Here is a 27,041-nt window from a genome sequence, read left to right on the forward strand (position 1 = left end):
GCTGCAGCAATTAGAAAATGAAATATACAACTGATTACCAGAGTGACAGGTGCACACAAAACGCACGGGAACACAGAAAGCAAAGCAATGTTAGCCCTCACAGAAGGCCTCCTGGTGATATGGAAGCTATGATATAAAAGCTACAAGTTGAGTTGCTTTTATCAGTCCAATATTTCAATCTTTGTTCTATAGGACTAAATAACTGAGTTCACTTTAACTTGCATTTTTTAATAGTTTCTAAAACTTCTGTTAAGTTTAGGAGATTAACAAACTGATTTGTCTTTTTTATTGGGATGTCAATATACTTGATTACAAATTTCAAATGTTGTATTTATTTCATGCTAGAAAACAATACAGGGTCGAAGAGAACATATGTATTACAAATAATATGTAAGATATCAAAAATTAGTGCAGTTTTCATTGTTTTATACATAAAGCATTATATAATCTACTCTAGACATCTGAGTATTTAGAGCCTGGAAATTTTACTGGAGAAAGTTATATAAAATTTACTTAATTATAACTACATTTTTCTTTTCATTTCACCAAAATGCAAGGAATTGAAAGACTAAGGGGCTTTATGATAGTGACTTTTTACTAATATTTTGTCAGGTTAAATATTAAGCATCTAAAGTGAATAAGAAATAAACTAAATAAAAACAATAAGGAGAGGCCTGTGTTTTTGAGTTACAGGAAAGCATATAAAAAAGCAATTTACACAGACCAACAATGATAAATGACATAACAAATCCAGTTACGGGCGGAGTGATCACTAGCTGGCTGCACATTTATGTTCTACATTATCATTTCTGCATGTCTTATGAAACATAATTCATTAATTCTGCATTTTGAAGTTTTGGTCTTTCTAATGCATTACAAAGTTAAAATAGGACAGATCATTTTCAAAAACACAAACTTATGATGCATCCACATATATCATTAAATCATCAGAAATTGACCTAAACCATGTCATTTTTCATCTTTTACTTTCTTCCCACTCATTACCTTACCTCCTACACACACTTCCCCCCACACAAACTTTGAGGGCATGAGGCAATCTTCCAATTAATAAGAGAAATAAATTTATAATCTACCCAGAAAGATGATCTACATATAAGAAGCATTTATTAATTTTAACTTTGTTCTCGTTTTTAATTTTAAACTTGCATAAGGCTATTTGCTTCATTTTTATTTTTTTTAACTTCAAGCTGGTCAGGAATGTCTTGCTGGGTAGCATGTTACAGATAATAACAATCAGTCCTTTTAAAGTCTTAATAATTTTATAAAGAATCTGTTTATAAAAACTCTAACTCACCTTGAAGGCAATGGTGGGAGAAAATGAATACCTCTTTTATAAGAGTTTATCAGCGAGAAAAAAAAAAACTCCCAATGATTTTATGAAAATATATTTGATCCTATCATTGCTTAAATACAAAAAAGCTAGGAAAGCTCATAGATCAAAAATATTTACTAAGCACCTACTATGTGCCAGGCACTGTTTTAATCACTATAAAATTCATCTTGAAAACAGTAAAATAAATTAAACTCAGTGAGGAAAAACAATATTCTTTCTTCTGTTTATTATTTTGATTTCTGGTCTCCTTATGGAGAAAAGAACAATCAAGTCCTAAATCCTTTTCCTTAAAGGTGTGATGTTGGCTTAAAAAGTAAAAATGCCTGCAATAAACATGGGGCTGCATGTGTCTTTACGTATCAATGTTTCTGAGTTTTTGGGATATATACCCAGTAGAGGGATTGCTGGGTCATAAGGTAGTTCTATTTTCAGTTTTTTGAGGAACCACCATACTTTCTTCCATAATGGTTGTACTACTTTACATTCCCACCAACAGTGTATGAGGGTTCCTTTTTCTCCACAGCCTCTCCAACATTTGCTATTACCTGACTTGCTAATAACAGCTAATCGAACAGGTGTGAGGTGGTATCTCATTGCCGTTTTGATTTGCATTTCTCTAATAGCTAAAGAAGATGAGCATCTTTTCATATATCTGTTGGCCATTTGTATTTCTTCCTGGGAGAAGTGTCTATTCATATCCTCTTCCCATTTTTTTATTGGATTGTTTGTTTGTTTGTTGTTGAGTTTTATGAGCTCTTTGTATATTTTGGATATTAGGTCCTTATTTGAGCTGTTGTTTGAAAAAATCATTTCCCATTTAGTTGGCTTTCTGTTTATTTTGTTATCAGTTTCTCTTGCTGAGCAAAAACTTCTTAGTCTGATGTAGTCCCATTCATTAATTTTTGCCTTCACTTCTCTTGCCATTGGAGTCAAATTCATAAAATGCTCTTTAAAACCCAGGTCCCTGAGTTGAGTACCTATGTCTTCTTCTATGTACTTAATTGTTTCAGGTCTTATGTTTAGATCTTTGATCCATTTTGAGTTAATTTTTGTACAGGGGGAGAGACTGTAGTCCAGTTTCATTCTTTTGCATGTGGCTTTCCAGTTTTCCCAGCACCATTTATTGAAGAGGCTTTCTTTTCTCCATTGTGTGTTCTTGGCCCCTTTATCAAAAATTATTTGAGTATATATATGTGGTTTTATTTCTGGACTTTCTATTCTGTTCCATTGGTCTGAGTGTCTATTTTTCTGCCAATACCATGCTGTTTTGATTGTCGTGGCCCTATAATAGAGTTTGAAGTCAGGTATTAAAATGCCCCCAGCTTCATTCTTTTTCTTTAGGATTGCTTTGGCTATTCGGGGTTTTTTATAGTTCCATATAAATCTGATGATTTTTTGCTCTATTTCTTTAAAAAACGTCATTGGAAGTTTGATGGGAATTGCATTAAATTTGTATATTGCTTTGGGTAATATAGCCATCTTGATTATATTTATTCTTCCTAGCCAAGAACAAGGTATATTGCAGCATTGTTCACAGTGGCCAGGACATGGAAACAACCAAAAAGCCCATCAATAGATGACTGGATAAAGAAGATGTGGCACATATACACTATGGAATACTACTCAGCCATAAGAAATGATGACATCGGAACATTTATAGCAAAATGGTGGGATCTTGATAACATGATACGAAGCGAAATAAGTAAATCAGAAAAAAACAGGAACTGTATTATTCCATACGTAGGTGGGACATAATAGTGAAACTAAGAGACATTGATAAGAGTGTGGTGGTTACGGGGGGGAGGGGGGAATGAGAGAGGGATGGGGGGTGGGGAGGGGCACAAAGAAAACAAGATAGAAGGTGACAGAGGACAATCTGACTTTGGGTGGTAGGTATGCAACATAATTGAATGACAAGATAACCTGGACTTGTTATCTTTGAATATATGTATCCTGATTTATTGATGTCACCCCATTAAAAAAATAAAATTATTAAAAAAAAAAAAAAAAGTAAAAATGCCTGAAACTAAGCAACTTATTTTAAATACTTTTTCTAATACAGCTATCACTTACATGTTACACCCATTTCTGTAGCCCAGACTTAACTGATAAATGAAACGTTTATTTTTCCTGCTGCTACTTAAGATTAAATTCTCTTTCCAACATACTTTGAGAGATTTCACGATTTAATTATTCAGGTTTCATAACTATGATTTCATCTAAGCCTTAAATTTTTATTAGATGTCACAGCAATTTGCTTACATATGATATAATGAAAGGTTCTTTTGAGTCAGATTGTATTTTGGGATAGCTGTGTTCATCCTCCCAAAAACAATTCTAACCTAGTTTAACATGTTCATATCATTATATTCCCAATCTTCCTATCTATCTCCTGGCTCTTCTCCCATACCTAGAGGCAGGCTCAAGTCTCCTACTCTAGCAAAACCCTCATGCCCTTCTGTTTCCCTAGTTACTTCCTCTCCCATTGCTTTCTCAACCATGCTTTTTCAAGATTGTAGTTTCATTCACGTCACTACTGTCTCCTGTCCCGTTCATCACCTATCTGTCTGAAACCTGGCACCAGAGGCCCCCACTCCTCCACCCAAAACACGCTTACTAAATTCTCTTTTTGTCAGTTCGTGAGCTGCTTTTCCTCCTGCAGATCAGGCTCCCTTCTGGTGGCTCCTCCTCTTCCTCCTTCCTGGAGTGCTGCTACCTTCACCTGTCCTAGTTCACTTCTCTAGATCCTGACCTTGACCTGCCTGGGTTCTCTATCTTTTCATGCTTTTGGCTGGTTTCCACCACTACTTAACCATTGATGATTCACCATCTTGATCTCATCCAAGACTACCTGGTAGAGTTGATATCTCCACAGGATGTTCCATTAGCCTCTCAACAAGTCTAAAGCTTTCTATTCCCAAAAGCACCTGGAAACTATCTTGGACTTTCTCCCATTTCTAGAAGCCTTCATCGCTTTTCACCCTTATTAATTCGGTACTTCCTAACTCTGCTCTGTCTCCAGGTCTGCCTCTTCCTATTGGCTCTCCATACCAACACTGGAGGGACCTTTCTAAGAGATCTAGCTGAGTGTCATTCGGCTGACAAATATCTGTCACTAGGCAGAAATTACCTTCAGAGAGAGTTTAAAATCTGTCTATAGTATCGGAGACATTTTTCAGCCTTAGGAACAAAGAGTTAGTTGTTCCATCACTCTCAAATGACAACATAAATGCACCCACCTCCACTGACCAAAAATACAGGGCTGGCCTCAACGAAAACACCAAAGGCCTCCATATATACAGTTCTGGAAAAAATGCTAAATGTGAAACACTCAGGAAACTCTAGATTTTTAAAGGTTTTTATTTCTTCCTTTTGTGTGTGTGCGTATGTGACAGAGACAGAGAGAGGGACAGATAGGGACAGACAGACTGGAAAGAAGAGATGAGAAGCATCAATTCTTCACCTTAGCTGTGCATTGGTTTGCTTTCTCATATGTGCCTTGACCGGGAGCTACAGCAGAGCGATGGCCCCTTGTTCAAGCCAGTGACCTTGGGCTCAAGCCAGCAACCTTGGGCTTCAAGCCAGTGACCCTTGGGCTTAAGCCAGTGACCACGGGTCATGTACATGAACCCATACTCAAGCCGGTGACCCTGAGCTCAAGATGGTGAGCCCACGCTCCAGCCAGATTAGTCTGTGCTCAAGCCGAATGAGCCCTTGCTCAAGCCGGCGACCTCAGGGTTTTGAACCTGGGTCCTATGCATCCCAGGCCAGTCCTACATTCTATCCACTGTGCCATTGCCTGGTCAAGCTAAGTCTTTCTTTCTTTTTCTTTCTTTCTTTCTTTTTTTCTTTCTTTCTTTCTTTCTTTCTTTCTTTCTTTCTTTCTTTCTTTCTTTCATAGTTTTATTGAGACAATTAATTTTAACGGGGTGACATTGGTCAACTAGAGCACATAGATTTAGAGAAAACATCTCCAGATCATTTTTACATTAGATTACGTTGTATACCCATCACCCAAAGTCAAATTATTTATTTCTTATACACACATACTGCTTACCTTTTCAGGTAACGTCACTAAAACACAGGTAGCATTTTGGATCACTTTATAAACAGAGCACTGTCATCCAAGAAAGGTACCTTGTCACCAAGTGAACTGTATAATCCCTACAGCACTTGACTTACCATCAGAAGCAAGCATATTAATAAGGTCAAAGTATTATTTTCTTGCTTCAAAGTAGATGACACAGCAGAATTTTGTTTCGTGTCCTCAGCCCAGGCAGAGAAAGAAAACTATTTCTGAGAGCTTCATCTCATTTTACACAACATGGGTTTGTTAAAAATAAATTATTTGAGTGTTCTTTTAATGCAAGTTTTATTAGAAAAGTGTTCTTCAAATCCAAATCTTGCCCTTGGCTACCACTGAGTGAGGGGGAGGATTCTGGAAAAATGCACCACTTTGCATTCCACGACCTAGTCATGCAAGTCAGAGCGTGTGGCGGTGCAGTCTGCGAGCCATTTCAATGTTCACATGACTGTCAGAGGTGGTAACTGGTCTTCACTTTTCCCAAACCTGCAGCAGTGCCACTGGAAATGATTACAAAACCAAAGGTGATATGGATTGATCTCTGGCAGTTTGAAACACAGACAGACACCTTGATAATACATTTGAAAATTACTAACAAACATTTTTTTTGAAAATTACTACTGAACCTTCTCAGACTGCTCACTGTTCAGCAGAAAACGCCTTGCCTTCTCTGCCCCAGTTTTCTATTCTTGTTTAGATTCCCCCACTTCCTGCTTCCACACTTCCTTATATTTAGTCATGGCAACCCTACCAAAACTTTAGAGGATAGGAAATTTTCACTACAGCTGTCAATACTGGGCAAATAAATAATTGTATTTCTGTATTACAGATTAAAAATGAGGTTTGAGAGGCTAATATTTTTGTGCAAATTCACCCAACTAGTAAATTTGGGACCAAGATTTGGGGCCGAGCCCGTCCAGTGTTAGAAGCACCATGAAGAGCACAGGCAACCTAGCGCTGCGTCCCTGGAAAGCCTACCTCGCCCCCACCCGCCAGGCCCTGCTCTGGCTCTGCTGCTCCCCACGCGTAGTCTGTCCTTGCACTGCACTCCTGCTTGTCGCTGCTCCCCGAACCCAGGCCAGGTCCGCACTTGTGCTCCCCTGCAGATCACATTCCTTACGTAGAGAAACCAGAAGGAATCTTATATCTGAAGCAGCGAAATCTAAAATTAAATAGACGAATAAAAACATCTCCCAACTGAACTTACAGCATTGGATGAACAGCTGGACTACTATGAAAACTAGGTGAACTGAACTTTATAAAGGGATTTCAAATCAAATTATGAAAATGTCAGATATTTTAAGCATACATCACACATAAGTGTGCAACAAAGGGCAGTCTCAAATTTACATATGAATAAAATAAAAGCTAGGTTTCCAATTAAACTACAAGAGCCCATTTTACTTCTAATAAAGGCATCAATTTAGTCCATCCATTTTTAAAAACTGTTGATTATTTATTCAACTAGATGAATGGAGAAATGAGTCAGTGCCTTTATTAGAAGAAAGAACTTTGTGGGTCTTTATTCAATAAGTAAGCAACATTAAATTGAAAACATACTATGTGGGGAGCTATGCCTTATTAGAAAAATAAGACCAGGTAATAAAAGTTAATATATAAAATGGAGAGACAAAAAATTACTTAAGAAAATCAGCAGAGAAGAATCTATTATAGTCAAAACTTTTGCCTCACCTGATGAATGTCAAAAATTTGAAATAGCCTGACCAGGCAGTGGCGTAGTGGATGGAGCATTGGACTGGGATGCGGGAGACCCAAGGTTCAAGACCCCTGAGGTCACAGCTTGAGCCTGAGCTCATCTGGTTTGAGTAAGGCTCGCCAGCTTGAGCCCAAGGTCGCTGGCTCGAGCAAAGGGTTACTCGGTCTGCTGAAGGCCCACGGTCAAGGCACATATGAGAAAGCAATCAATGAACAACTAAGGTGTCGCAAAGAAAAACTGATGATTGATGCTTCTCATCTCTCTGTACCTGTCTGTCTGTCCCTGTCTATCCCTCTCTCTCTCTGTCTCTGAAAAAATAACAAACTTGAAATATGTTAATGGTCACTAAAATGACACACTAGCAATGAACTTATGCAGAAAATTCATTTAACAATTATTTACTCAGTGCCTTCTATATAAAAATCACCATGAAAAGTGCCAAGAAAACATAAAAAGGAAAGTAAAATAAACATGAATCTTACCCTTCTCAGAGAGCTCACAATTTAGTAGGGAGAAGTGTCCTCAATCAAATAATTATTTAAATAGCAATATAAATAAAAATGTTGATGTATTTACCATGTCTCTTCCAGTGGCAAGCAAAAAATCTCAAATTAAACTGGATTTTGTGTGTGTGTGTGTGGAAGAGAAAGAAAGACAGACACAGAGAGAGGGACAGACAGGGAGGGAGATGAGAAGCATCAATTCTTTGTTGCAGTGTCTTAGTTGTTCATTGATTGCTTTCTCATCTGAGCCTTGACGAGGGGGTTCCAGCAGAGTGAGCAACCCCTTGCTCAAGCCAAAGACCTTGGATTCAAGCCAGTGACCTTAAGCTTCAAGCCATCAACCTTTGGGTTCAAGCCAGTGACCATGTGCTCATGTTTATGACCCCATGCCCAATCTGGTAACCTTGTGCCGAAGCTGGTAAGCCCACACTCAAGCCTGATGAGTCGCACTCAAGCTGACTACATCACGTTTCAACCAGGGTCCTCCGCATCCCACTTGGAGGCTCTATCTACTACGCTACCGCCTGGTCAGGCAAAACTGGAATTTTCTGGTTTATGCTATTGGGAAGTCTAAAACTGACTATAGATGGCTTTAGACTTAATATCTTCCTAATGCTGCAACACCTAAAAATTTTTTAAGCAACAAGTAAAAACCTTTTCTCTTCTAGAATATGTTTGTAACATTGAGGGAAGGCCTAATTGGCCTGTGGTACCAGACAAAGGGTTATTATGAGTAGCCACCTCTGGGACACAGCTGAACTGTCTGGGGAAGCATGACACCATGATAAAAGGCCCAGGAAAACAGAGTCTGAGGAAGGATATTCTCAAATGATGAGGACGTGCTAGGACCATAAGGCAGTCAGAGAAAACGCGGAGATAAAAATCCCAGTGGTTCACACCATAAAATGAGTATGGAATATAGGAAGAACTTTGGAGAATGTTTCAAGAAAAACAACAAAGGGAAACAAAAGTGAGAAAAATGTGCTTGGAGAATAAAAGTTTTTGAGTACATAAAGGATGTTGAGCAAAACTGATGAAACTTCAGAAAGTGGACCACATTTGACCTTTGAAAAAGTGAACTCACAGCACTGAGTACAGCTTAGACATCTTTTTGACCCTTGTGGGAAAAAAATTGTTTAGAAGGCTGCCCAATTATTTGTATCTGGAAATCTTTTAAATATCTAATCTTAAGGAGTACCTCCCAGTGTGCATGTTTAGCTTTGAGACACCTAGAATACTGTTTAAACAAACTTCATGGTTCTGGCTTTAATTTCTACTTCATTGCTTTTTTATCTATAAAGCCTTTTTAATTTTGGAACTCTCTAGAGAATAACCAATTTTAATTGATTAATTAAACCAATAGTTAATTAACTATAAAATTTTCCCTAGGAAGTAAGCAATTTTAATATTTTATCAGACAATTCAAGTTTCTGCACTTTAAATAATTAAAATATCCCTTTCTCTGTTCTTGGTAGCTTAGTAAATGGTTTGATTATCCCTAAAGTATCATTTGTAAATGAATTCTTCCCAAATGCATATGACATTTTCCTTTTACTCTGAAGTCCATCTGTTTGTTTATATATTTTAGTCATTGATATTTAAATCTGAGCCATCGTGTTAAAGAAATTATGATTTAGAAATTTTTCTCTAAGAACTATGTAGAAATCAGGTACAAACAAAATTCTGCCTGTGTGATAAATCTAAAAAATATGGGACCACCAATAAGAAACACTAACAAGATTGCTTTCTTCAACAAGTTTTCAAAGGGTTTCTTATACTTGGAGCAAGTGGTGCAATGACAATCAGTCACATGTGGCCTCTAACCTTGGGCAGATTAGGACTAATTACAAGTGCACACATGACCAATCACACTACTGATGATAAGTTGTTAAGATAGGGTGTGTAAGCGCACTTTGACGAGGCACTCATCCCAGACTTGGAGCTGGCAGAGATAGTAAGGAATGACTCGATACGCCAAAAGTCAGGTTGAAGCTTTGACCTGATCGACAAAGAGCCAAAATAAAAGAGGAAAGGGAATTCCAAGGAGACAGAGGGCAGGCGCCGGTTCAGAGGGGAGGGAGTGTGTGGGAAACCTGGGAGAGGCGGCCAAGAGGAGTGATGACTTTGAACCTGCCATGGTCAACCAGGAGCAGTAGGAAGGCAGGGACGCGGATGCAAAGAATCAAACAGCCAGATTTGCACTTTAGAAATATTTTCAGGCTGTGGATTCCAGCAGGACACTTTTGGAAGAAAGGTGGGAGCTACTGAAGCAAACTAGATTCAAAAGGATGACAGCCTGTCAGAGCCGGACTCAGGGAAGTGGGGGTGGAGAAGAGCTGTCTCAGTCAAACATGAGTGTTTGCTTTTAGCAAAATCATATTCTTATTGGTTGTGCCTATTTTACAAACCTCTCTTCTAAAAACAGCTTGACAAAGCAGAGATTGCATAAACCTGGCTTCCCACATAAAGCTGTTTTGCAATGTCCAGACAACGAAACTATCATCTGCAGAATGATTTGGAATCATGTTTGTTTTTAAAAATATCTGAAACGAACAACAGATGTTAAAAAGATAATGACGGCTAAATAACAAAGAAATAAAGCAGACTGCCCAGCCATATACTCCTGATTTTAAAATATCCAGATCAGCATGTATGAGTTCAGGACAATAGCCAGACACACACTATGCTGAGATGGAGGTGAAGTAAGGATTTTCAATTGAGCAAATTATAAACCACTAATTTTTAAATGCCTGGAGTTTAAATAAAATCATAAATCTGTCATCTTTAAATGGTAGCAACTTACAGTGTATTCTCTTTAAGGCAAATATCCCATGGATTTGATATTAATTAGCCAAACATTAAGAAGAATCCCAAATCCAGGGGATTTTGCCATTCTCCCCAGGCTAGGTCTCATAAAGCAGCAAACTTAAAAGTCTTGCTTAGAACTTCTATGCTGGTCAGGGGACACTGTAAAACTGTTCATCATTTCCATGTAGGATTTGCCTGGGAATCATGCCTCAATTGTGTTAATTCCTAAGAAGTTAGGAATTACTATTCTTTCCCTTAGTTGACTTGCTCATTTTAATCAACCAATGATTTCTCCCTGTATTTCTTCAGAAACAATCAGATCTATGGTTAGTTTCATGATGTGATCAGGGAGACATCACTAGACTCCAATCTAGTAACATGTTCAACTGAAAAGGGTCACTGCCAAAGAGCCACTATTAACAATTCGTTAGGAAGCACTGTGGTACTTGTTCTGTTGTAGTAAAGGATTTACATCGTTTCCAAGTTGTCTACAAATTAATATCTTTACCAAATAACCCTGAGATTTAATGTGACTTCAATCAAAAGTCCAAAATATTTTTGTGAAATCTGAAAAGTTTCTAAAATAGCTACGGAAAAGTAAAGAGCCTTCTAGAATAGCCAGGACACTCCTGAAGATCAGGAACATAGAGGACGGGCCCTGGCCAGTTGGCTCAGTGGTAGAGTGTCAGCCCAGCATGTGAATATTCCAGGTTCAATTCCCTGTCAGGGCACACAGGAGAAGTGACCATTTGCGTCTCCACCCTTCTCCTTCCCTTTCTCTCTTTCTCACACACACCCTCTTTCTCTCTCTTCCCCTCCCACAGCCATGGCTCCACTGGTTCGAACATATCAGCCAGGGAGATAAGGATGGCTCTATGGAGCCTTCACCTCAGGTGCTAAAAAATAGCTTGTTGCAGGCACAGCCCTCAAAGGGCAGAGCATCGGCCCCAGACTGGGACTTCCGGGTGGATCCCAGCTGGGGTGCATGTGGAAGGCTGTCTCTCTATCTCCCCTCCTCTCACTTGGAAAAGAAGAAGAAAAAAGATCATGGAGGATGGGTTTGATGCACCAGATATAAAGACTCACTGTAAAGCAAAGTAGTCAAGACTGTGATATCTGTAAAAGGATAATTATCAGGATTTTAACCTCTTCTGCCCTCCACCCTTATCTTTGAAACACTTAGTCTTGGGAGATCTAGCAGGACCTATGCCAGAAATCATCTTTTACAGTATTCACAAGCCCAATAACTTATGAATCTCACCTCTAAATAGAAGCTGAGTAACTCTGGTATATGAAGAAACATCTGCGAGGAGAGGCAGAGAACCACTGTGCAAAACAGTGCTCATTTTTCACTGATGAAAGGTTGGATAAATCAACTGTGGGATAAATCAGTTGTGGAAAAGGAGGACCAAGTCAAGTCCATGTAATACATGTGTACAAAACAGCAAGTGATGTGAATTATTACACAATTTAGCCTCAACCAAAATTGTTTTGTAACATACTCATCAGCATTTGGTTAGTCTTGCCATATTAACAAATGTTACCACAATATTCTGACACAAGAAATATTTCCACACATATTTCATGTCAAGTAAAAAGCTTTCATAAAATTCATTTAATTTGATTAAAAGAAACATTAAAAAAATACATATTTTAAACTCTAAATTATGAGTCAAAACAGATACACAGATACATTATGCAAAATATGTAATATCCTATAATGTTAAATAAGCATATGAAATAAAACATCAAGTGATATCTTTATATTATAGCAGGAATGGTTTCAATCAAACTAAAATCTAAAATGGCATTTTTTAAACCTTACAAGTCAACTCTACAGGGTATCCAGAGTTTTCAGGTAGGTGTTAGAATATTCTTTAAACTTTTGTTGTGTCAGAAAAACTCAAATGACCATTTTTATTTTCACTCCAAATAAGAACCAAAGAACAAAAGCAAAAATACAGTGATATGTCTTTTAATTCAGTTTTGTTTCTTGGAAAAGAGCAAATTGTAAATAACTGTAACTAAAATTCTAAAAATAGATCCAAAATATCATGTAAATCAGCAACTAGGAACATAATATTAATAACAAGTTGATTGCCTACTCAATGGCTAAGCTACTAAAAAATATTCAAAGGTGTATACTCCCAGGACCTATAAAAATACTAAATAGAATCAAAATAGCTAATATCAAATAATATAATTTTTGAAATAATTATTTGCATGTAGTATACTTAGTTAAGTTAAAAGTATGGGCTAGCAAAATAATTAAGAGTTTCATTATTTTTTAATCAAAAGTTCAGGACCGGATTACTTTAAATAACAAGAACCCATATGCACTGAGAATATGATTCAGTATACTAAAAATCATCTCACACTCACTTTTTATGACTATCTTAGAATACAGGTTTAATTAATATGATTTGTGTATAGACTTTAAATAGTTAGCAGAAGGAGAGGGGGCCACCGAGAAAAGTAAGATACAATACTGGACTTGCTCCCAACAACGCCTGCAGTAAGATCAGTGGTTCTTTTGACCAAACAAATAAAAAATTTATAATCCAGTTAAATAATCAGTCTCATTGGGTCAGTGGTAGCTAGAGTCTAAGTCTGTATCTTGGAGAGAAGAAAATATTTATAATAGATTCAGCATGAACTATACCTTAAATGGACCCTCAAGACAATTTTACATCTCAAAAATCATTATTATTCATGAATTTCATAGTCTAAAATTGCAAATTCTGCTTATCTTACAAGTCCCCTTTTAGTGTTTAGAAAAAATAAGTACTTTCTTGGATGTCAGATTATGGTTTCAAAAAGAATAAGATGGAAGGTCCCACTACCAACAAATACATATACACAGAGAATACTACTACTAGCTAAAAAATATCAGTGTATGTTGAACATTCCATATTCCAATTAGACCAAAGAATACATTATCCTAATCTAAATAAACCAAGGGTTACTTACAAATATCATGCTTATAGAAAACATCAGGTTTATTTAGACTTCTTTCAATCAATGAATACTCCAAGGAATATGTAGAAAATTCACTTTAAACATTTGAGTCTCGTGAAGTTTATCTACTGGGCAAATTCTTCACATTCTCTTTATATTCCCAAAGCCTCAATGAGCTAAAGCACCTTATCTACAGGATGAGATCTTTGACAATTATGAATTCTAGGAATATTTTCCAATCAATGAGTAAAAATAATAGGTGGGGAGGGGAGAGGAACTAATTAATGAGTCCAGAAAGGTCAAATGGAAGTCATTCTGCATCCTGACCTTGATAAAATCGCAGGCCACTGTCCACTGTAGGCCTGAAGCAGAAGCGGGCAGTCAGCTGATTTTAATTTGCAGGGGAAAGAGCTGCTAGTGCTCAGATCTGTGTGGACGGCCTCTGGAGAAAGGGATTAAAAGTCTGGATCTCCAGGCGGGTCACACAGTTTCTGACCCCATGTTCAGATCTGCAATCTTTAGTAGGTGTTGGTCAAATAAGTTTGTAAATGTGATATATATGTTTGCTCGCTTGTGACTTGTATTGGGTGTGGGGGACAGGCTATAAGCAGGCCAGGTCGTTGTAGCCTGGGGTTTGGTTTTGGGACTAAGCTTTTCCCCACACCCTTGAATGATTGTATTATCTGGGTGGTGCACTCTCATGAGGAATCCAATTATGCCTTGGATGGGTGACTTTGTATCGGAGACTTCCTTGTTTGTATATTGGATTAAGGGATTTTGGTTTTCTACACTATAAAGTGGGACAGACCAGGAGCTTGGACACACAGTTCCTGCTATCACAATTGCAGGGGCTTCCCTGATCCCTTGCCCTTCATGGGAAGAGCTGGTTTTCTGCTTTTCCCTTGTCTTCTTTTGTGGTTTGCCTGTCTTGGTGAGACACCAATAAATAGGATGGCCCCCCGTCCTCTGACTCCGCCATTTCTTTATCGTCTGCCCGAATCCAATGGGAACCTGCATGTGAATGGCCACGATGGCGGCTCCTGGCCTTACAACTGGCGTAGTTTCCGGCAGGATTCAGAGATTGGTATGGAGCCACCACCCTTGATGGGTGGGATAGAGTACTGGTTGCCGCTCTGGCTCCCCATGGCTGTCCTTTTAGGGGCCATGGGCTACATGTTTTTTACTCAAGAGGAAACTGCCCGAGGTCAAAAGCTTCAGTATGAATTGAAAATAGAACGGCAGAAAAGGCTGGGATTGGACTGAGCAGGCGCAAGGTTCATTTGCAGCTGCTAAGAGAGCTGTCAAGGTGGCACAGGCCTTGAATGTGTTTGATCCTGCCAGGCCCTGTGAGCTGGATGTTCATGTAACCTCGGAGGGGTTTGGATGGGGCTTGTGGCAGCGGACAGAGCGCCTACGGCAACCTATTGGATTTTGGTCCCAATTGTGGAAAGGTGCTGAAGTTCGTTACTCATTAGTAGAGAAGCAGCTGGCAGCTGTGTATGCTGCCCTCCTGGCAACTGAGAGTATTACAACCACAACACCAGTTACAGTCAAAACAACATACCCTATAGCTGGATGGGTGAGAGATTGGGCAACTAAACCACGTAGTGGTATGGCCCAAATGTCTACCCTGGCCAAGTGGGGTGCCTATCTGCAACAACGCTGTGCTCTTAGCACCAGCCCATTGAGGGCAGAACTGCAGGAAGTCTTGGGTCCAGTCACCTATGCGACTTTAGAGTCAGGTGCAACTGGGGCTCAGGAGGCAGAACCTGAGGTCAGTCCCTACCAGGAGGGGCGGGTGCCCATCCCCGAAGATGCCTGGTATACTGATGGTTCCAGCAGGGGCCAACCTGCCAAATGGACGGCTATCGCCTTCCATCCGGCCACTGAGACTATTTGGATGGACACGGGTACAGGCCAAAGCAGCCAATGGGCAGAATTAAGAGCTGTTTGGCTAGTTGCCCATAATGAACCTTCACCTCTGGTGATCTGTACTGACAGTTGGGCTGTCTATCGTGGACTGACCCTTTGGATTGCTACTTGGCACATTAACCAGTGGATGGTAATGCACTGTCCATTATGGGGTCAGGCCATGTGGTAGGACTTATGGGAAATAGGACACCAGAAGCAGGTGACAGTATATCATGTCACAGGGCATGCCCCTCTAGCCCATCCTGGGAATGATGAGGCAGATACGTTGGCAAGGGTGCGATGGTTGGAGACTGCACCTGCAGGTGATGTGGCACAGTGGCTCCACCGGCGCCTGCTCCATGCAGGACAGAAAACTATGTGGGCTACGGTTAAGGCTTGGAACTTGCCTGTGTCCTATGCAGAGGTACTTGCAGCCTGTGAGCAATGTGCAGTATGTTCCAAGGAACACCCTCGGAGACCACTGGTGTCACCTGGACAGATCCAGAGGGGTCATGTCCCACTGACACGATGGCAGATAGACATCATTGGACCCTTACCAAAGTCAGAAGGGTACCAGTATGCAGTCACTTGTGTAGATACTGCCACCGGGCTGCTTGCTGCTTACCCCGCTCGTAACCCTGACCAGAGGGCAGTCATACAGGCTCTGGACCGCCTGAGTGCTGCATACGGGCGACCGCTGGTCCTTGAAAGTGACAATGGTACCCACTTCACTGGTTCAACGGTGAGGCAATGGGCTCAAAAGCTGGGGGTGGACTGGAAGTACCATGTTCCCTACCACCCCCAGGCTGCTGGTATCATTGAGCGTTATAATGGACTCTTAAAGCAGGGACTGCGACAGGAGGGGGGCACCGGCTCTCTTACTGGTAGGACACGCCGCTTATGGACAGTACTTCGGATTTTGAATGAGCGACCTCGACGGGAAAGCCCAGCTCCAGTAGAGGCCCTCCTGCATCGGACAGCTGCCCCTATTCAGTTGCAGATACGCAACAAGGACATTTTACTCAAGCCAGGTTTCGGACAGCAGGGCAACGTGCTCTTGCCTGCTCCAACAGCCCTTCTTAAAGGACAACGGCTTCAATGGACTTGGCCCTGGACTGTACAGGCCCCCCATCTGAGATGGGTGGCCTTGTTGGCACCATGGGGAAAGGGGTTAGAGGTGGACCTCCAGTTAACTCCTTGGGCAACCAGCACCTGGCCACCTAAGGTAGAAGTGTATTATCCCTTGAGTGCTCAAGGGGACAGCATTTTGAAGGGCACCTTTGTAATTTCTTTATGGCCAATAATGAGTTCCCCTATTTTACTACACATAGAACCAGCAGATGCTGGTGTATTGGCCAATAAGGTTTGGTATGCCCGCTCAGGGCGGCCTCTGGTGCCAGCTACGGTGCTGTCTGCAGACAAAACTCTGGCCTGTATTCTGCCAGAGGGAAAAGATTTGCCTCTCTTGGTGCCACTGACAGCTCTCTCATTTCGCCCATAGTTTTTGATCTGTTAATCCTATTGCTGTAGTTGGTACTATTTCTGTTTATGCAATGTATCCTACTCCTTGCACAGTGACCATCATGGAAGATGCCTGTGGTTTAGATTGTAAAGCGAGCAAAAGGGGTGGAATGTTGGTCAAATAAGTTTGTAAATGTGATATATATGTTTGCTCGCTTGTGACTTGTATTGGGTGTGGGGGACAGGCTATAAGCAGGCCAGGTCGTTGTAGCCTGGGGTTTGGTTTTGGGACTAAGCTTTTCCCCACACCCTTGAATGATTGTATTATCTGGGTGGTGCACTCTCATGAGGAATCCAATTATGCCTTGGATGGGTGACTTTGTATCGGAGACTTCCTTGTTTGTATATTGGATTAAGGGATTTTGGTTTTCTACACTATAAAGTGGGACAGACCAGGAGCTTGGACACACAGTTCCTGCTATCACAATTGCAGGGGCTTCCCTGATCCCTTGCCCTTCATGGGAAGAGCTGGTTTTCTGCTTTTCCCTTGTCTTCTTTTGTGGTTTGCCTGTCTTGGTGAGACACCAATAAATAGGATGGCCCCCCGTCCTCTGACTCTGCCATTTCTTTATCGTCTGCCCGAATCCAATGGGAACCTGCATGTGAATGGCCACGATGGCGGCTCCTGGCCTTACAGTAGGCTATACTAATTCCAAACAGGTGCCTGTCAAGACTTCTAATTCTATCGAAATGCCCAAATCTGGACCATCAATCCATATCTCACCACCTTTTTAACTAAAGAGGGAAAAATAAAAACAAACAAAAGCACAAATAAGAAATGGATTTAAAGTCTGGCTGCAACACAACATAGAATATATTATATTTTATTCTTTCCTCAGATACGATTCTGTTAAATTGGCCCAGCTGTCTATGACTCAACAAATAGTGGGAGAAACTGTCTTAACAAAAGCATCCCTACTTAGTCTGTCATTCTGCAGCTGAACAGAATCATTGTCTGGGGGACAGTGAGGGGAAACATCCTGTGCGAACCTTAGTGAAGAAGAAAGACTTCTCAGAGTCGAGCACTGTAAGGAGATAATTAGAGCTTTGAGAAAATGTGCCCGGATTAAAGGCGAAGGACTGGAATTCGTCAGATTAAAAGAAAGCCAAAGAGCAATTTAGTAATATAGCACCCTAAGTATTATAGCCATTACCTTTTATTTACTTATTTCTCATCCCTAAAATTCCAAAATACATCTGATTTATTTCTCATCTCCTGTTTTGTATAAATACAAGATTTTCAGTGAGAAACGCCGGAGAAAGATAAGTGTGACAAGGAAAGATGAAGTACCCAGGCCAGCACGCTTACAGTACGTAGTTAGGAGGTTCAGACACTTGTAGGAGGTGGGCCACTGTGCTCTGAGTTTTCAAGAAACCATTATTTAAATGATAATACATCTGGTCACTATTCTTAATGCCCAGAAGACACAAACAAATACAAACAAACCAGTTCAGAAAAACAACTATATCTGTTATTTCTATTAAGACAGTCTCTCTCTCTCTCTCTCTCTCTCTCTCTCTCTCTCTCTCTCTCTCTGCTACTGGGGAACAGACACTGTGCTATGCACTGCAAAATATTTCCCACCACACCCTATAACAGCCACCCTAACAAGTTTTATGAGACTATGTTTTTAAATCCTTCTTTAGTATAGATTAATGGCATGAGGCCTAAGCCATGTTCAGTTCAAAAGTAATTTCACAAAGAACTAAAATTGTTTAATAGTGTTCATCTCCACTGAAACTAGACCATCACCACTATATGTATACATATCTATGCATAAATACACATACATTTTCATATACAAACACACATGCACACACAGTACTTTTTTTTTAATTCATTTTAGAGAGGAGAGAGAGAGAGAGAGAAAGAGAAAGAAAGGGGAGAGGAGCAGGAAGCATCAACTCCCATATGTGCCTTGGCCAGGGAAACCAGGGTTTTGAACTGGCAACCTCAGAATTCCAGGTCGACGCTTTATCCACTGCGCCACCACAGGTCAGGCCACACACAGTACTTTAAGGTATTAGATTAAGAAAGTGAATGAAAACTCAGTCAGAAATCAGAAGTAGAAGAGGATAGTATTATAAAATTTTTGAAAGTTCTATATATTACCAGAAAGTTTAGTATAAATATCATCTACCAGGTGCAGTATAATAGTTGGGCAGACCTCTGGATCCAATTCTTGCATTTGAAACTTTTTCTATGAAGGCCATGTATATAATTAATTCCATCTTATTAATGGAAAAAGTGATAGAGTAAGAAGTAGAAAAACATCTCCCAAGGTGACATTCAAGTCAACAGTCCAGCTAGAACTAAAATTCCACTCAGTTCAACAACTGTTTATCCGTATGCCTGTGGGGTAGATGCTGCAGGAGATTCAGAAATAAATGACGGAGACTGTGACCTCAAGAGCATGTGATGTGGTCTAAGAGAACGTATGAAAAAGATGCAGAAATAAAAAGGAAAAAATATTCCAATATCAAGCAGAGTGAAACAAGCACCTTAAACAAGCCATAGAGTTCTCTGTGGGTTCTAAAATATCACATTCTTTTGGGAATGGTGTTGCTTGCCTGTAAGGAAAAGTAGAAGATGGATGGATGGAGATGGGTAAGAGAAGGAAGAGCAGGAGGAATGGCAAAGAGACAGTAACACATGGCATATGTTCAGGGAGCATCAAGGAGCCACATTTGGTTAGAGGTTAAAAAAACAACAACATAGAGGAGAAAAATGGGGGAAAGTAGTTTGAGAACACATGGTCCTGAAGGCCATGGTGATGACACTGTATTTAAAGGAAACAGCTCAAGACGTTAGGTCTCATGATCACAGTTGCTGATCTATTTATTCATCTTTATAAACATACTGTGTCTACCATAGAAGATATCTTTTAGAAAGCAAAAGATTGACAAAACTAATTTTAAAAAATCCATATTATTCATCTCTCTGCACGAAAAAATGTATGACTCATGCAGAGAAGAAACCTCAAGCAAATGAGTATCTTCTATTATCTTTACTCACACATATTCTCCATGGTAAGAACCTATCTCTAAAGATCAGATTTCACAAATGCATAAACTGTCATAATTGTAATAATTCAAGATCTCTATGCAGACATGCATGAACTAAAACTTAATCTCTGACAAAATATTCTAGATAACACTGATGTTGCAGTCCAAACTTGCCCAACCTCCAGCTTCAACTTGTACCTATTCTCTAAGGGAAAGGACACTCACATTTCATATTTTTAAAAGTTTTGTATGCAGTCACAAGTTATGGTTGTCATTTGTCCAAAAATCTGAACCATGTCATTTGCTCTAGGTAGACATACAAACAAAATTTATACTAGTCACAGTATGTCTCAACAGATATACTCTCATAACGAACTTCACAAATGAGTAACACTTCAAACTAAGTTTTGTCATTCCAGTGAAAGCAGAAGATAGAAAAATATCCAACTGGATAAACAAAAAAATACATGTAAATAATCTTCTAAAAATAAACTAATTTTCTTAGACTACAACAATACTAAAAGTTGGGGAAGGTAAAATTCCCCTGGGACCTGAATTAGTTTCCTCTCTCTATACAATGAACTTCCTTGTTGCATTAAGTCACATTTAAGAGTAACAATCAGATCAAAATCCAACTGTATATTTTAGGTGCTTTTCCTCACTTAAATTTTAGAATTTTTCAAGACATTAATACATCTTTCTCCTTTGACATTATATATAAAAATATATATAATGTGTATATATATATTAATGTATAATAATATAGAGATGACTTGAGATTTATAAAATTTGGAATTATTCTAAGATTATTTTTCTCCAAACTTTGGTGTTAAGCTATACTAATTAGGAAGAGGAAATACCTTCCAGATATGCATAAAGTACAGTCATTCCTAAAATTAAATTAATTATACAATAATGAACTTTTAACGAGAGGTATTTTAAAGCTATATTTTTGAAAATTCCACAATAATTTTTAAATAATCTCCAACAATCATGCAAAAGCTGGTATTTAGTTTTTTCCACTGCACTGATTATAATGTATTCAAAGTATAGGGTTTTTTTTTTTACATATAGGTTGAATGAATATTTAATTAATTTCAATGAAAATAAAAATTATAATGAAATCTCATTACAGTAAATTTCCACTTATTTATCAAAGCAGAAACACTGAAAAATGTTGCACACAGAAAAAAACAAAATATTGAACAGAGATTTGGGAAACCGGAATAGAAGAAAATAGCAGTTACTCTGCCCTCTGGTGGCAATAAAATCAACTGCAGCATTGCTAAATTAATGCATAATAAAATATCCCTGTAACACAATCAGATTTTCCCTCCATGCCAAAATGTCTGTAATAAAAATCCTGATTGCTACATGCCAAATTTCAAGACTGTTGGACTATTTAATTTATTGTATTGAACTTTTAGCTAGACTGTTTTACAAAGGAAACTGTATTTTTCTTCCATTTTATTGTTCTATTTTATATATTCTGTGGGCTAATCACTTAAATCCAGGATTATTTCATAAAATTATATGTAGACTGATATCTAGAATAAAAGGTACTTCAGTTTGTAGTAAATCTGCAAATAAATTTGTCAAGAAATTTAAAACTATTCCTTTTTTACTCAATCTTATAAATACAGGTAGGTATGTGGGTTTCTAGTTTTTCACCAGAAATAATGAATTGGTTTAAAATACCTGCACATTCATGTTGAACAATTTAAGTATTTTATATTTCCCAAAGCAAAAGCTTGTAATTATCTGACCAATTTTAGAGTGAAATAAATTTCATCCTCAATTTAAGAACTTAGAATAGTAAATTTATTGTATATATTCTTTCCTCAGTAATATACTGCTCATAAAAATTAGGGGATATTTCAAAATGAATATGAAGCTATAAAATATCCCTTAATTTTTGGGAGCATTATATATTATTAATGAAAAAATTAGAAAAAATAAAGACTTGCTGACCTTCTTTTATTTTTTACTCTAAATGCATTATTTACTCCCAGTGCCAAAGTTTTCAAATAAACAACTTGGGATGTATTTTGGCACAAACATCACTCTGACCTCCTGTGAGACGAATTAAATTGCTTACATGCTTAAAAAGGCATTTATCTATCTCATGAATATGTTCACTAAAAGTACTTTGCACATTTTAAAATAATGTTGCTTCCTGGAAGCGTCTTATTTTTTCTTTAACCAATGGAATTTAACAGCAATAAACAGAAGGTATGATGTATTGATTTAAATAATACCTAGTCAAGAACGACCTAAGTCCCTGTACTGAGATCAAATACATGTGACAAAGATTAATCAACATTCTGGAAATTTGATTTTTATTATATTTTCAAAGTGTTGCCACCGTGTTGCCCCCGTCCTCCCAATACACACACACCTTCCTCCAATCACGAATCTGTGCTTCCTCTAAGAATTTACACCTTGGGCCGACACAGTTTTTGGACTGCCAGGTTTCAGCTTGAAAAATTTTATTCAAGGACCTCTTCAAGATTCCCGTTACCTGGAATCCCCAGGTACCCTCCCTAGCCTTCTTCAGGTGCCATTTCCTGTTTCACATTTTCGGAGACTTGTGTACTTTCTGAGGGTTCACTTACTATTCTTCCGTCCAAGCCCCCCCCCCCCCCCGACCTCCGCCCTCAAAATTGAAACACCAAACTTTATTATCTTAAACAGCAATGTTTTCCCCCTGGTGTTTTTTTGTTTGTTTGTTTTAATGTTCTTCCCCTCATTTCACCTCCTCTCGAAGTCCCCCCGAGTTCAGAGATCTCTGCTAAGGTATCTGCCTGTCTCTTCACTTTCTTCCTGAGCGGTAGAAATGGGGGGCAGGCATCGGTTGGCAGTGAGCAGGGTCCCGGGAGGACCTCGGCCTCATCAGCGCCGCTCCCGGAGCAGCCGGCCGGGGGCGGGCGAAGAGCGGCCTCGCGGCTCCGCGCTGCCCCCGGGGACGCGGCTCCCGCCCGACGCGCACCTGGCTGGAGCAGCCGCCGGAACACAGGCGCTGCCCCAGGGCAGATGCGGAGGCCGGGCTGCACGAACGGGTAAAGTTAGGGCACTCGGAGGAACCCCGGCACGTTCAGGCCTGCCTGCGAAGCCGGCCGGCGGAGGACAATAGGGTCAGGGGCTGGTCTTCAGAGGCGCGCTCGCCCCACCTCGGCCACCTCCTACGCTCGTCTGCGTCCCGCCCCGCCCCACTTACAGCACCCATCTAGCCCCAGAGAGCAAAAGGGGGCTAAATGGGGATTGCCTGGAGGAGAAAGGTGAGGCCGTTGGTAATTTTCTCCAGCTGACAGGAGCCCTGCAATCCCCTACTGCCACCACGTCCCCCACCCACAGCCCGCATCACGCATTTGCTCAGTTGATCCCGGCAGCAAGGAAGGAGGAGGAGCCGGAGATGAGCTAGCCCAGGGATGCCAGCTCCAAGGCAAGGTATCCACAGAACGAGGTTTGCTCTTTGATCAGAGCCCTCTCCGGGAGACTTAGAGTCAGTACCACCCCCTGGAGCTCAGGTGAAGCAAGCCCTAATATTAAAGAAAACCCCCAGTGCCCTCCATCAACCCTAGTCTTCCCGTTTGGAAAGCCCAAGTTTACTCGAAAAGCAACTGCAGTAACTTTCCCAAGGGTAGATAGATGGGGGGGAGGGGGGAAGCCGGTTGAGAACGGGGTTGCCAGAGGGCTTCGGCTGCGCACAAAATCAACAAGCGAAAGTGCATCTTACCATTGATTTGGTTTCCAGGCTCCCCTTCAGAGAACTGAAAACGGTCCATTAAAAAGTGACAAAGTAACACAACTCCTGCAGCGGCCAGGTCGGCCCTCGGGAACCTCGCCATGCCGCCGCCGAGTCCTCCCTCCTCCTACCCGCCAGTCCTTCCCTTGGCGCGCGGGGCTCCCAGCGGGAATGGGGACGACCAGGCTTAACGCAGCGGACAGGTCTTGGCGGTGCCAGGAAGCCTTTGTAAATTTCGCTGGGATTTCACACACCAGAGCCAGAAGAGAAAGGTAGTACCAGGGGAGCGCAGTCCTTTCCGGACCTCCGGGTCTCTCTTCACAACTTGCCACAACACTCGCAGCCCTTACCCCAGACACAAAACAGCAACCGCGGGGAGGAAAGACCACTTGCAGCTAGGGCTCGCAAACTCTTCCTTCCGCACAGGCAGCGCCACCGGGGTGCCTTCCGAGCCCCCCGCGATGCGCTCCACTGGGTTCAAAACAACTAATTCCACAGCCGGCGCGGATGCTTCCAAATCCAAGAGGGCAGTCGCTCGCAAGGAACTTTCCCCAGTCTTGGGATGGCCCCGCCGGAGGTTTGGGTTTGCGTCAAGGGGGTTACTGTGGACTGGCGAAACCCCTCTGACAAGTTTTTCTTCTTTTCTTCGCCGACGCCGGGCGCGCGTCCTTCCTCGCAGCCGGAGGGATGGGCAGCCCACAGAGCTGAGCCCTGGGAAGGCTCGGGCTGCAGTAGTCTGAGGTTCAAAGCCGGGGGGGGGGGGGTGTTTAAAAAAAAAGGAAAGAAAACGAAGAAGAAACAGGTAGGAAAAAATCAGGCTGAAACGTATTGGAAACGGTTCCTCCTGGCTAAGGAGGAGGTGGCCCCAAGCCCAACCGAACCCCGGAGTTTGGCGGTGGTGGTGGAGGAGGCGCCGCCGCCGCGTTCGCCGCGCTCCCCCGCGCTCCTGCTCCACACTTTGGGGAGGAAAGGCAGCCAGCAATTTGCCAGAACGGCCGCTGCACCCTCCTCCCTCCTCCCACCTCCCTCCCCCTCGCTCCTCCAGCCTTCTCCCACCTTCCTCCCCGAAACCAGCAGCTAGCACCGACCTGTCCAATGGCTGCACTTTCCTCGGGGCTGGCAGTGGAGTCGCCGAGAGATTAAACCGAGAGACCAAAGCAAGGGGGAGTGAGAGGGCAACTCCAGCCCGGCGCGCCCCGGCAGCAGGCGGCTCGGAGCGCCGGGAGAGGCGGCAAGAAAGGGAAGCTGGGAGGGGAGTGTCGGGCGGCACCTCTGCGCCTCCGAGGCGCCATCCTTGCAGCAAGCCTGCCCTCCAGCCAGCGGCGCCCGCATCCCTCTGGCCCCCGGATCGCCTTCACGCACGACTCTGGGGGATTGCGGCCAGCCGAACAAGTTCTTCCTGGACGTTAAAGGGTTAATACAGTTCGCCATTCCCGAGAGGGCGTGTGTGGCAGTCAGTGGTTGGAGTGTGAGGAAAGCAAACTAGAACGGGTACGGTTACTGACCCCGCGAAGCCCCTTCGGACCCCAGACCCGCGAGGCGGGAGGAAGTAGGCGCGCGGCAGCGTGGTCCAGCCGCCACAGCTGCTTTGTCAAGTGTCAGCCCGGGCGAAAGCGAGAGTTTAAGGAAACAGGAAGCCCACTGAGTATCCTGCTAGAGCTTTAACAGGCATTCGCTGGCTAGTTTATTTTTGTTTTTGTTGTTTTTTTTCAGCTCGCGGCTGTGCTTTGAGTTAACCCTTTCCACCCGTCCTATTAGTTTACATCTTATTTTGCAGTTAACCTCATTTTAACAGGATAAATACAAAGAAAAAAGCAAAGCATATTGGTTAAAAGTACGGATCCTATTACCAGACTGGCCTGAATTCCACTCCCCCACTAATAGCTATATGCTTTGAGCAATTTCCTTAATGTCATCTCGTGGCGCTTCAGTTCCCCAGCCATCAAATGGGGAGAATTGTAGTAACGCCCTCATAGGTGTTGTATTGGATTAAATGAGTTAATACTGCAGATAAGAACTGAGGTCTGTGCCTGGCACAAAGTACATGACTCTTAAGAAAGTGGGGGGAGAGGAGAAAGGAGTCCCAGATCAAATGGAAAGTTTCCTCAGGTGTTGTAAGTACAAAAGGTACTGTTAGTCTATTGTTGTCCACTCTGTTCCATGCTCTGAGGAGTTTACCAGTGCCATCAGTAGACACTTTAATTTTGTCACAATACCCACTGGAAATGGATCAGGATAATCAAACTACTCTGCGAATTTGATGCTGAAAGAATGGCTGTCTCATGGTCACTAAGCTGGTGAGAAGGGAAAAGGGAACTGTTTTCCCCAATTCTATACTCAATTTGTTATTTATTTCATAATAAATATATTATATATACTTTTCAGAAGTCTATGTAAGTATATAGAGACATGCCATGCATACACACTTTGTTATGCCAAGATCCTTGCTCTGCCAGCGGGTTCATTTCTCCCTCCTAAATATAAGTAGGAAACCTGGTGCTTTTACTTCTGCTCAACCAAGAATTTTTTTTTTTTTTTTTTTTTTGCATTTTTCTGAAGCTGGAAACGGGGAGAGACAGTCAGACAGACTCCCGTCAGACAGACTCCCGCATGCGCCCGACCGGGATTCACCCGGCACGCCCACCAGGGGCGATGCTCTGCCCACCAGGGGGCGATGCTCTGCCCATCCTGGGCGTCGCCATGTTGTGACCAGAGCCACTCTAGCGCCCGAGGCAGAGGCCACAGAACCATCCTCAGCGCCCGCCGGGGCCATCTTTGCTCCAATGGAGCCTCGCTGCGGGAGGGGAAGAGAGAAACAGAGAGGAAGGAGAGGGGGAGGGGTGGAGAAGCAGATGGGCGCCTCTCCTGTGTGCCCTGGCCGGGAATCGAACCTGGGACTTCTGCACGCCAGGCCGACGCTCTACCACTGAGCCAACCGGCCAGGGCCTCAACCAAGAATTTTTAACTTTCATATAACAATATATGTAAACAAAAGTACCTGTGACACTGTCTCTTTAACATCAAGTTGGAAAATTAGTTTTCCTATCAAACTCTGATTGTTGTTTAATTGATGTTGATTTATTTTGGTCTGCATCCCCAGTGAGGTCACTAGGTCATGAGTCTGTGTGGAAAGGTTCCCAAAAGGATAATCCCGACAACTCCAATTCCCATTAGACACAAAATTTTGGGAAGCCAGCAGGAGCCATCTCAAGAAAGCATCTCTTCTTTTAGCCTTGAGTATTTCTACTTTCACAAAAGAAAAATGGATGTTTCCTGTTTCTATGAGAAGAAACAAGTCCCCACCTTTCCTTTGGTATCTTTTTCTTTTCTTTTTTCCTTTGTTATGATGTCTGAAATTAGCAGTGATTTTTTTTTCTTGTTTGTTGTCAGCAATGCTTTGCCCTCCTGATTGAAGCTATATTCCTTCAGGAGAA

At 41.4% G+C, this 27,041-nt stretch overlaps 1 protein-coding gene across 2 annotated transcripts in view; it reads right to left on the reverse strand.

Moving 5' to 3' along the window:
- The window catches only part of PLXDC2 (plexin domain containing 2), a 527,178-nt gene extending 502,049 nt beyond the window's left edge, over positions 1-25,129 (reverse strand). Inside the window, exons 1-2 of one of the 2 annotated variants that reach the window (XM_066384654.1) lie at positions 24,696-25,129; positions 23,599-24,343 (exon numbers count right to left, since the gene is read on the reverse strand). In XM_066384654.1, the coding sequence (XP_066240751.1) occupies positions 23,599-23,710 (112 nt within the window). In that variant the 5' untranslated portion in view covers positions 23,711-24,343; positions 24,696-25,129. Of the gene's footprint in view, positions 1-23,598; positions 24,585-24,695 lie in introns of those variants that run through there. The other variant, XM_066384653.1, reaches the window with a different exon arrangement.
- Between the last annotated feature and the right edge of the window lie 1,912 nt (positions 25,130-27,041).

The sequence above is a fragment of the Saccopteryx leptura genome, chromosome 5 (assembly GCF_036850995.1).
Source record: "Saccopteryx leptura isolate mSacLep1 chromosome 5, mSacLep1_pri_phased_curated, whole genome shotgun sequence".
NCBI lineage: Eukaryota > Metazoa > Chordata > Mammalia > Chiroptera > Emballonuridae > Saccopteryx > Saccopteryx leptura.